This window comes from Seriola lalandi, unplaced genomic scaffold (genome assembly GCF_002814215.2).
Source record: "Seriola lalandi dorsalis isolate HSWRI2012SDOR001 ecotype SW California unplaced genomic scaffold, Sedor1 jcf7180002054767, whole genome shotgun sequence".
Taxonomy (NCBI): Eukaryota; Metazoa; Chordata; class Actinopteri; order Carangiformes; family Carangidae; genus Seriola; species Seriola lalandi.
This window is the reverse complement of record NW_019525320.1, coordinates 165,358-177,818: the sequence shown is the minus strand read 5'-3', so window position 1 is coordinate 177,818 and position 12,461 is coordinate 165,358. Positions and strand designations below refer to the sequence as shown.

At 42.9% G+C, this 12,461-nt stretch overlaps 1 protein-coding gene across 1 annotated transcript in view; it reads left to right on the top strand.

Moving 5' to 3' along the window:
* The first annotated feature begins 777 nt into the window (after window positions 1-777).
* Window positions 778-12,461, top strand: part of samd10b (sterile alpha motif domain containing 10b) — a 51,447-nt gene continuing 39,763 nt past the window's right edge. Inside the window, exon 1 of the mRNA XM_023425121.2 lies at window positions 778-1,122. Within this exon, the coding sequence (XP_023280889.1) occupies window positions 1,110-1,122 (13 nt within the window). The 5' untranslated portion in view covers window positions 778-1,109. The remainder of the gene's footprint in view (window positions 1,123-12,461) is intronic.

Below are 12,461 nucleotides of genomic sequence, written 5' to 3'. Positions count from 1 at the left end.
CTGCAAATTGCAAAAAAAAAGAAGGACAATGTACACATAGTGCTGTTTTCATTGCTGCCACTACATAATAAAGGAAACCCTTACAGAGTCCCAGGAAACTACTTCCTCTGTTTACTTTCACTCAAAGACAAATGGTGTTTAGGAAGATTTCTGTCAGACTGAAGTTTGTTTTGTTTTTGGAAATCTGGGAGGCCTGTGCTCGTTATCAACATTGATCTTACGGTGGTATAATGGAGGTGGTAAGATTTTAGACAAGGACAAAAGTCAAAAATAGTCAAGACAAAAATAGAGCAGTTACATGTGAAATGTAAATGTGGACGGAGGGAGCAGACACATTTACTGATATACTGACACTCATATGGAAGTTTCTTTGTATTCTTTGTGTGGTTCTGTTGCATCACCGGCCATAGTTTTAACTCAGTGACTGTATCATACTCACCAATACACTAAAATAAGTCTGTGTTATGTAGAGTACAGTATATGGTAAGTGATGTTATGGTTGTGGAATTTTGTTAATTTAGGTGTCAATTCATCAAAGGAATCATATTGGGAGGTAAGATCAAAATTTCATACTTTTTTGAGATATTTTTTTAATCAAAAAGAAAAAAAAAAAAAGATCCCAAGTGATGAGAGCCTCTATTGTAGCCTGTGGTTGCCATAATAATAAAATGGGGCGTGTGAGTGTGTGTGTTTGTGCATAAGAGAGAGAGCGAGAGAGAGAGAGTGAGAGAGAGAGAGTGAGTGAGAGTGAGACAGCAGCATCTAGTCTGTATCCAGTAACAGCTGGTGTAGGGGCGTAATGACCTTTTGTCTCCCGGCGGTCAGGTACGGAGAGTGGGGCGGGGATTCAAAAGGAGCCGCTTCATATCGGACTGGTCCCGGCGTCCCGGACAACAAATGGCCGTGAACCGACAGAGAGGGAGAGTGTGATCCAGGTTTCCTTTTCTCTCAGTGCGAGCGCAGTGTTAAGAGCTGCCTCCATGCTCACATAGTAGGTTAGAGAGGGCAAGAAGCGCTCTTTATCCCCACACTCAGTACATTTCATCCGTCTGGCAGGAGAATGGGAGAGTCCTGTTGACACCACGGAGAGATACACGCTGAGACCGACTATGGCTGTGGACGGTAAGAGCGCTCACTATTCCTTTAAACTGAGGCTTCCTAACAAGCCCCACAGTGTTCACTCAGACACTTCATGTTTAATTCATTCACTTCACAGTGACAGTACACTACTTTGTGATTTTTAAAATCTCATTAGAAACATTTTCATACAGTATTTCTATATGGGCATGTGTCTGTTTTGAAACCTTGTGATTGCAATAGGGAGTTATGTGTTCATCACAAGCGTTCATGCTGTAGGCTGCAGCTGTACATCTACTATATTTATCATTTCCTTGATTTTGGAACAACCTACACATTATCTTCTCCAAAATAAATCATCAAAGTAGTTTCTGACAGGGTTTCAAATGCTGTCAAAATGGAGTGTGAATGCTCCTCTTTTCTGTGAGGTTAACTTGAGTTTGACATAATCCACTCTGAAACTTATTCTCACAGCCTATGCATTACATGCTGTCAAGTAGAGCTGAAGTCTTTCATTGCAGTGTTTTGGGATATTTGAATATTCATTGCAGTCACGTATTTCTTGCAATTATTTAGAACTGTTCCCCATGCTCTGTTTGTACTTTATGGTCTATATTTGTGGGCCAGCACATGGCTCACCTGGATAGATAAGAGGCAGTATTCAGCTCAGGAACACAACAGTGAGGCAGCATTATTTGTTCTTCATTCTTAAAATGGTGTAAACAAATGTGCTTTTTTTGTACAAAAATAAATATCATGTTCTTCTGATATTTATGAACAAAGGAGTGGACCCCAGGACTAGACCAGGGAGGGTTTTATTTGATTGTTTCTTTCTTACAGTGATTTAATAGTAAATTAAGTTAAACCATAACCAATAAAAAGTGAAACAAGCCTACATAAATACAAGTTTGCCATGAAAAAAGGAGTATCATTTTTGTAGTGTAGACTAGGAAAATATATTTTTCTCTTTTGTGTTTTTGGGTTAGGGCTGCAACTGACAATTATTTTCAATGTCAGAAAAAATCAGAATCTGTCAGAAAATGGTGAAACATTCTGTCAAATTACGTCAAAAAGCCCAAGATACCATCAAATTGCTTATTTGGTCTGAGTCAGCAGTCCAAAAGCAAAAGATGTTCAGTTCATTATCAGATGAAACAGCAGGAAATGATCACATTTGAGAGTTTGATTATCAACAGTCATTGCTGATTAATCTTCTATTGATTGATGATTAATTGAATAATGCTGAAATCCAAACTAGTGTCAGCGCTAGTTTGGATTTCACAGAAAACTCTGTGAATCAAACATCAACCCTGATCAAACATCTTTGCTAGACGAGGAAACATTGTATGAATCCTTGGCTTTAAACTTAATGTCTTTTTTTTAGGCTTCTTAAATGCCTTCCCCGCTTCCCCAGCTTCGGGGGATGAAACCGATTAGGCATTAATATACCGTGCATGAAAAGCTCTTCAGCGGTTTTGGATTGTTTGTACTGTTGGTGTCCTGCCCCTTCTCTTTCTCTTTCCTGTGCCCGGCTGGCTGGTGTTTGCTCCAGGCTAACTAACTTAAGTGAAGCCTAATCAGAGCCTCTCTCTGCTCAAGGGCAATAATGTGTGTGAGAGCATCGGTGTAGGGCCAAGTGTGTCTCCCATCTGTCCTCTGTCTGCCGAAGCAGGTTAGCTCTTCATTAGCATGGCTGCAGCTAGGACACTCAGTCAGATATGCATATATGCCCAGTGACACATTGGTCTATCTATAATTAATCCATAGTTTACTTAAGCATCATTAATTTACACAGAGCCCTAGGGCGTTGACACCACCCTGACAGCGTGCTGTGCCACTTAAACTGTAATGACTGTTGGTCCAAAAAGACTATAGCACTGTTTGAAGACACACACAAGGCGTGATTTACAGCCCGTGGCGATGACCAGGGATCCCTAACCTCTTTTATACAGCACAAAAAAACGAACATCTGCTAACATCTGGCTTATGTCGTCAAGATTTTTTGAGAGGATTTTAAAAGGTTTCATGCTATTTGATACAAAACCGGATGACTATTAATGGTTGGTAATAATTAAAAAAAGATCAAATCTGTGATGAAAAATAGACACAATCAAACTACTCCGTCATTAACTGTGGCACATCCTGGATCCCAGGTTGTTAACCGTAACTGTTTTAGGTGGGGCATTTACAGGATAATAGCGGAGCTGATTGGTAATGTTTGCATTGATTTCCATTTGTCAGGAGGTTGCAGTTTCATTGTTAGGTGGGCTGTCAGCTACAGGCCGTGACACTATCAATTCCAAAGGGTGATCTGCATTTTAAATGGTATAATAGACATTTTTTCTCATCTCATCTTCATGTAAATTGCTGAGAGAATTACATTTTCCTCCTTGCTGCGTGCTGCACAGCAACTCACGCCACATAATTATGTTGTCCTCCATGTTTGGCTATTCAAAGTGGGTGGAATTCATCAGATCTTTGCTTAAATCACCCAGGACATCTGGCTGTATTGTCATATCTGAGATAAGCAGCCATATGAATGATGCTACATGGGCCATTGTGTTGTCCAGCACACAACATCCAGGAGCAGGGATTTTTTTTTCAGAGGAGGAACGCTAGAATGGTTTACCCACTATTTACATCAGGAACAATCATGGGAGGGAGGAGGGGGGGGTGGTGGCTACCAGTCTGTGAGTGTGTGCTTGCATGTGTGTCCACTCCAAGAGGATGCCATGTTGGCCTCCAGCCATCCATATACTGCAAGACATATGCACACAAAAAGCAGAAAGGGAGCTGCTGTGCTCACCATCATCTTGACAGGCCCACATGGAGACGAGCACGCAGCTGGATCTCCATCCAAAAACAACCCATTTATTTATCTCAACCCCATGTCTCTCTGAGCATGTGGATAGACAGGGAGGGAGGGAGGGGTGATGGTGTCTAGTTGCTGCCTTCATGATGGACATATGAGTAGGAAGGAGGCTAACAGATGTGGGGAAATGTGTATACAGCAGAAGATTTAATAGGAATTGCTTCCTTAAAGGACACTGAAATGATGTAGGCGTGAAAACACGGATGCCTCTACTGAGGAAAGTATTACTGGCATAAGAAGAGAATGCATGATGGATTTCTTGCTTCTAATCAAATAAGCAACCATCATTTTATTTTACAGCTGTCCATCTTGTCTCGCTGAGCGATCTATCTTGTGTTGAAGCAAGGAACTGTTAACCCTTTCCTCAAAACCTCCACAGCACACAAACGCACCCACCCTCTCTTCTGATCAGGTCACACAGTCGTGTGCTCATTCAACTGTGAAATAATTGCCCCTTTCCTGCTCTAGCATGAATTTCCAAGCCGTGTATGTGTTTGTGTGTGTGTGTGTGTGTGTGTGTGTGTGTGTGTGTGTGTGTGTGTGTGTGTGTGTGTGTGTGAGGTGTGTGCACGTGTTTTGCTCCATGAGTGTGTTTATGTTTGTGTGTGTGAACATGCAGATGAAGCAGAAGGGGAGCCAGCACCTCAGTGGGTGGGATGATGGGGGAGTGTTAGCTTTACACAGACAGATACACCCTTTGTTGTTTTTCTGGCGTCGCCTGCTGGAGACACCGTCCATTTGGTGCATTTGGTGTTGGAGCCAAATGTGTTTCTGGCCTCTGCAGTAAAGTAATATGGTAATAGTGTGTTAACCCTCTCAGTTACAGTGGCATGGTGGGGGTTGTACAGCAATGTGTGTGTATGTGTATGTGTGTGTTTATGTGTGTGCTAGAGAGCATGCAAGCTGTTAACCTCTTTCCCCTGTCCATCATCATCCCCTGCTTCCTCACAGCAGGGAGTCTGTCACTCAATATAATGCATGGAGAATCCTCTTGAATACACACACGCACACACACACACACACACACACACTCATACGCACGCACACACACACACACACACACACACACACACACACACACACACACACACACACACACGCACTCCTGTCATCCATTATCAACTCTCTGATCCACCGCAGCTCTGCAGCTGCACCTGGCCTGAGCCTGAGGATTGTAGACTCGCGGAGAGAGGAATAAAAACAAAGTGGACAGAGGGAGAGGGGAGACAGAGAGGGATGTGTTTGTGTAATCCAGCACAGTGTCTGAAAGTCTTACAACTTGGGTCTTATTTTCAGAGTGTTGGCTATTATTTCTACTGGTTGTGATAAGGTTGTGATAATTTAGTACTATAGGAAATACAAGGTTATCTAAAACACTTTACTTGGAGGAAAGACCACAAGCGAGCGCACCTGAAATGTTGGTAACAATCCCTCATTCGACTGGAAAACTTTATTGAATTTGAAAGTTGGAACAAGGAACAAGGTTATGGAGAGATGGACAAAAGTTTGGAAACCAGATCCAAGTTGCATTAAACAGAAATGATCCTTAAAGGACCCTGAGTCACAGTGTAATACTATATCTCTGGGTGATGGCACTTAGACTATTGCTCTCTATAACAGTAATGCAATAATCAATTTTACTCAAACTCAGACATCCATTAGGGAGCTGCTGTTGATGGGGGAGAATATTTTCAATGAGTTATCGATCTAATGGATTTGTCAAGTGGTCCTCTCAGACCAACCGCCAACTGCTTTGACCTCTGACCCGTTGTGTTGCACTGACATGGACAGAGGATGATTCAGTAGATAAACATTTACACTGGTCCTACAGCAACTTTCAGAGACTGATGAAATGGTAAAAAAGAGGTGAAGCCGACTTCGGGTGTAAATCAGCAGTGGATTAAAAGGAGCAGCGTGCGGTGGACTTTGGATTCTGTTCTGCGGCGTCACACTTCAACTGTCTCATCCAGTCTTGCCCTCACTGCTAACCTTGCCGTGCTGTTAATACTTCCAGAAATGACAAGGTCTGATCCAGTTCTGATCCAGTGCCCTTGTCCCGGGTCCGACTTCTCCCCCTCCTGCTTCTTTCCTTTCCTCTTCCCTCTCCCTGAATTTGAGTGTGCATAGGCCCATATCCAATTTCTCTTCTTTAATTAGCCCTCTGCACAGGGAGAGGGATCAAGGGAGAGGGGCTGAAAGGGTGTATGGACGGATGAAAAAGAGAGAGATGTAATTTTTCTGAAGGATTGCACTAATTAGCTATAATTTCATACAGAGGTTGTATCCCTCATGTACCACACTGTTGTTACTTACTGACTTAATACTCACAAACTCAATCACTGTCTCTCTCTCTCGCCCTCTCTTCCTCGCTGTAGTTTTCTTCCCACACATACTTAATCAATGTAATCAATGTGTTTTGGCCTTTCACATGAAGCATTTGTGTACTTTTATTTCAGACTATAATTATGTTAGTAGAATTGTAATGACTCAATTCACCATTTATGAATATCGTCCATTGTTGCTCCCCATCATTACCATCTGTCCTGAGAAAATGAGATAGCGGCGAATGTGATGAGGCCATGTTCCACTAATGTCCTGTGTCCTCCGTCTCATCCGTGGCCAGATGTCTTTCAGGCGGCAGTTTCAAGGAGAGCAGTCCCCCCCCACACACACACACACAGACTCTCTATCCTTCCCATTAGAGTCTGCTAAACAAACAGCCTAATTAAGTGTGGCCTTGTGCGATAGGGTAAGCTTGGAGCTTTTCACTCTTTGTTAATAAGTTGGTCTGCTCCTCCTTCCGAGTGCCAGGGGTCAGCGGAGCCCGTGGTGCAGATTACCCATTAAACCAAATGGCTAATGGCTGCAGCTACACCCTAACAAGGCATTCATCCTTGCACACTCAGGAGCACAAGTCACGTTCGCCCACTCGAAAAGCAATTACAAAGCCACTCGCAATCTAGTAGCATGGTCTGCGGCAGGTTTGATCTGCATGTGAGATAGTTTATATGCATAATACAAAACTATCCACGTATATGTGTGTGTGTGTGTGTGTGTGTGTGTGTGTGTGTGTGTGTGTGACTTTGAAACCGAACATGTTTTAGGCTCATTCCACCCATCGGTCATACCTCTTCCAAAAATAGAAATCAATTTTGCTTTCTGTCCTCCCCTCTTATCAGCCTTTTAGCTGTTCCCATTCTCTCTGCTCCTCCTCTTGCTGCTCCAGCTTATATTTCACACTTTTTTAACTTCGTCCTACCGCCATACGGCTCACCTTCTGTTGCACTCCTACTTCTACATTCATATTCCACTGTCTCTCTCTCTCTCTATCTCTCTCTCTCTCCTCTCGCTCTGTCCCCTGATGTGTCTTGTAATAGTGTCCTTTGAATATACAGAGTCTATGGCCTCTTCCTCTGGCTGTCACAGTGCTGCCTGAATGGGCCCTCAATTTACCATGTCAATAGGCAGCCAAGTGTCAGCGTGTCAGCTCCACAGCTGAGGTGGGGAGTAAAGAGTTGTTTCAATGCAGCTCAACTCTCTGTGACTCTCTCTAACCCCTGGAACTAATATTCGCCCAACTTTCCCGTATTTTCTCACATAGTCGCTGCATGTGTTATCCGTTTTCCATGTTTCCTCTAAACTGCACTTTATTCCCTCGTCCATCTCATCATCTCATATATTTGAAACATTCTCTCTCTGCTCTCTCTTGTAATCTCCGTATGGTATCTCTCTGGAGTTACATTAAAAAAAAAAGCCCCTCCCAAATCACATCAATCCCACAGTCCTTTGCATGCTCATTGAACATGTGAGATTTTCACAAACGTTCCCTTTTTTCTCTCACTCACTGAACCCAGGGGAAGCTCGTGCTTAGATATATAAAAGCCATATGGCACTATCAAGAAATGCCTCTTGGCACAGAAAATACATATTGCAGTGATCTATAACATGCTCTGACTACGTGGATATTTCTGAGTAGTTTAATGTGATATACATGTTTGTGTTTGCACGTACATATAATCTGATTTTCTGCCTTTCAGCCATAAGTCTGTGACTCTGATTGTCTTAATGTCACAGCCCAGAAAATGTCCTGGAGGCTGAACAGAAGAGATCCCTTTTAGCCTAAATGTAACCCACTACCTCATGTGACCTGACTTCCTACTAAATGATTCATTCTCACAAACAGATTGCGACTATGATGCCATAGTCTGTTATGCAATATATATATATATATATATATATATATGTGTAAGAAAACCATCATATAAATAGATATAAATACTGTGATTGTTTTCTTGATTTGGAATCTTCAGCCTGTTCTATGAGGATTAAGTGTAGCTTAAATCTTCATGGATGTCTTGATATAATCGTTTTCTTTGGATTTGTGGTCGTATTAATTTTTTACTTTGGTTTTTACTTCCTTCATGTCAAATGGTGGGAAAATTGGCTGTGACTTTGTGCACTGTGTGTGTGCAATAATGCTCTTTTGAGTGTCTGCACCCTTTTGACCTGATTTTGCTGAAATCCACTGAGACGTGCGGCTGCTGTACCTTATCCGTAGATTAGGAGGGATTTGTCCCATAGGAATCGTACACAGAGGCATCGGGATGTGGTTGCCTCAGTGCTGCATTGGTCACAAAAGCTGTAGGACAAAAAGACAGAAAAATCTTGCAGTGATACATGTAGTTTTTGACTCTGTACAAGCACCTAGGGCATTGTACGACTTCTGCACATCTTGACAGTTGCTTTAAGAAATAAACAGCAGTTTGTTAGAGTCCCAGCGTATCGCCCTAAAAGCTGTTATTCCTTCTCATTCCACTTCATCTGGTTTTGTCTTGTCCTCCAGTCCTCCTGTGATGCTTTTATGGAATTTTTGGCCCAGAAATAGTTGTTATATTGAGCTAGGAATGACAGACGTTAAAGTGGAAGCAAGACCAAACTATTGTCGCGGGAGGCAGCCAAGGTTACGGGGTTGTCAGTCAGAGTTAGTGGGGGCGGGCTCTAAGCTGTCATCCCAGCATTTCGGTCTCGCCCTACATATCAGGTCACTGGTGCTCTGCAGGCTTTGGGTCTTGGCAGGAGCAAACACACACACACGCAGACACACATCATAGCCCAAGCTACATACATACAGTTTATGCCCTTGTGTGCACACGTGTACACAGGCGAGCTGAGTCACAGTACAAGATTTTCAGCTGGGAAAAACAAACAAAAAAAAATGTCACAAGTCACATATTAAGTTCGCAGAGAGACTCTGTGTCTTCAATAGAAGGAATGAAAGCTTTTCAAAATGGATCACTGGCGATGAGGCAGATTTTAGGAAAATTTTAACACTGGTTTAGAGGCCTCCATAATGGGTGACAGCAGAGAAAAGCACTATCAGGGATTTCGGGTCGGATGGGCTTGAGGTGCACCTAATTTGGTTTAAAGTGAAATAATTAAGCATTAGATAATAAAGCTCCTCTCTCCTGTCCTCTCTCATCTAAAGTGAAAATGGCCCACAATCAGCCAGTACATTAATATGAGTAGATGTAATGGATGTGTGTGTGTGTGTGTGTGTGTGTGTGTGTGTGTGTCTGTGTGTGTCTGTGTGTGTCTGTGTGTGTCTGTGTGACATAGAAAGAGAAAAATCGAGTAAGCGGGGTTGCTCATGCATGTGCTATTAATGCTCCATTGTTAACATGATGTGTCTGTGGGATAATTGGAGTGTGTATAACTTTGTGTGTGTGTGTGTCTGTATGTGTGTGATTGTCTGTGACGTCTGAGTAGCTGGGTGATAATAAGGAAATGGTTCAGTGGAGTGGAAGAGAGAGTGGGAATGAGAGCTGGTTTGGCACTGCAATGTTGGAACAGAATTACTGAAATCGCTGTGACACACACCATGAGAAGTGGCAGTGTCAGTGTTAACAAGCCAGCACACACACACTCACTCACACACACACACACACACACACACACACACACACACACACACACACACACAATGGCACACACACACAAAAACGCACCCACCAGGGTTGATTAATTGTTGGGTCTCTATGAGGAGCCCTGAACAGTCACCGCTACATTGTGCTGTCTATGAAACATCTGGCGTCATTAGAAGTCAACATAAGGGGAGGAGATCAATACAGAGTTAATACTGTTTGAAAACCTGACAGTGACAGTGCGCTGTGATGTATTCGCCAGAAAATAGGCAAAGGAAGTTGGTTTAAATCACATAATTACATTCACTATTACTGTTGTGATTGTTTGTTAAGAGATTTACTATTGTAGCTGTGGATGGCAGCCTGTTCAATGAAGGCATATTGTTACGCAATCAAATTTGCAGAGAAACAGGCACAGAAACATTCATTAGATGCCAGTTCTATATAAGATAAGACCTAAATCTTGCTGTGTGCTTGTGATGTGACAGCTAAAGCTTCCCAATTAGCATGTTATATCTTGTTTGTTTAATCCATACAAAACATGAAATGTAAAAATGACAAGAAATCTTTAAACAAACAAGATATATTGTGTTAATTTAGAGGTGCCAGGCTAAGTGTTTCCCCGTGAGTGAGTGGAACACCTGCTGCATCTGTATTTACATTTAATACAAATTTAATAAATTTCCTCAAAACTCTGGGAAAAGGAAAAAAAAGAAGAGTAAGCATATTTCCGAATGTGTTGAACTGTGTCAAAGCAAAGGTAAGAAAACCATGAGGAAATAGGTGAAGAGTGCGGTTGGAAAAAGAGGAGAGATGAATGAAAGACAGTGTGTGCATGTGTGCTCAGAGTTAAAGATTAAGGCGGGAAGGGAAGTAGCAAGGTTCCCTTGAGAACTTCTGGCCTGGACAAGAAGCTCCTGCTGGGATTTTGTGTGTATTGATGTGTGTGTGTTTGTCTGCATGTGTGCATAAGGGCTACAAAGAGCTTTGATTCTCTCCTTCGTTTGATCCCAAACTGCTCCTTTTGTACCAACTGCTGTCTGCTGTGTTACCTGACAGTGCAGCCTCAGGAAACCATGTGAGTGAGCAAGAACAAGTGTGTGTATGTATGTGTGTGTGTGTGTGTGTGTGTGTGTGTGTGTGTGTGTGTGTGTGTGTGTGTGTGTGTATGTGTATGTGGGGCGAGAGGTAATTGGCATGTCCATCTGACTGAAAGTTCTGGGCAGTGCAGGAGTGGAGCTGATAACATGGCAATTAAGCTGAGAGAGACAGACCCCCAATCAGCACAGCACGCTGCTGAGACCCTCGGTGACAGGTAGGACTGCGGGGAGTGAACACAGACACAGGGAGAATGGGCGAGTGCCCCCCCCAGATGTGAGCTAATTTGTCTCACTGTTAGACTGAAAACAAGGAAAGCTCCTGAAGGACTTGTCCCAAACATGGCTGACTGTATTGTGCACATAAAGCATTCACTCTCCAACAGAAAACACCTGCTGCTGCTGCAGCTGCTGCTGAAGAAATCTTCACACTTTAAAAAGAAGCAGAGTGCTGGCAAAGTTTCTGGTTCACATCTTTTGTTGCCTATTGAAATTATCTTTGGAATGTGTGGAGGAAGTAGAGCAGAGTTAGTTTATGACTCTGTCTGCTGCAATTCTCCACTCACCTGTCCCAGTTGTATTGCCTAAGCCTCTCCGCGTGGCCCCCTGCCACAACCGTTACATCTTCTACTCTTTCTTTCTTTCTTTGAGTCATATTTCAGGCTGACACAAGTAGTACCACCACGGCCGCCGCCACTGACTTGCTGTTTCTCATCATTCATGCTGCTTATGAATCTACAAACTGTCGGCAATTTTCATTCTCTCCCTGTCTATCACAGCTTCAAAACCATTGGCACATTTCCCTCGTTTCTCACTATCTGTTTACCTCTCAACCTCTGTAGAGCATTAACTTTTATCTTTTCTTTTTTTTTCTTTTTTCACCAGCTCTCCGCCCATTCTATAAGCCTATTTCCTCCTCTTTTCATTCCTCTTTATCTTCTTTTATCCCCTCATCCTGGTCTCTTTGTGTGGATGCAGGGATGGTGTAGTGCAGATTATCAACTCACTCTCACAACGGTCATTTATTCACTTCATTGTTGCAAACCCCTTGGTGCTCAATAACCTTTGTGTTTGTTTGTGCAAGCAGGGTGTGTGTGTGTGTGTGTGCGTACATGTACATTTGGTGCCATTGACTGGTTGTTATTTTTGACACGCTACATTGCTCAGACATTTCTTCTCTAATATGTCACAGAGGTTTACGAGCACCGACATACGTGCACAAACAAAGTAGGGTACTTGTGTGAGAGTCATGGCCTGAGGACACACAATAAAGTATTGAGTGCTGAACCATTCCACATCCCATTCCCTCACCAGGCCACAGCGTGAGTGCACCACATCGATTTACAGACCACATGTGACAATCCCAATGAACTGTAGTCCACTCTCATCACCGTGGGCCTGTGTGTGCATGCCTGAGTGAGAGCCAACTTGAACACAGACTCCACACGGTTCACTCTGGGAAGTTTAACCTCTGCAGACAGCGGCCATCTGCTT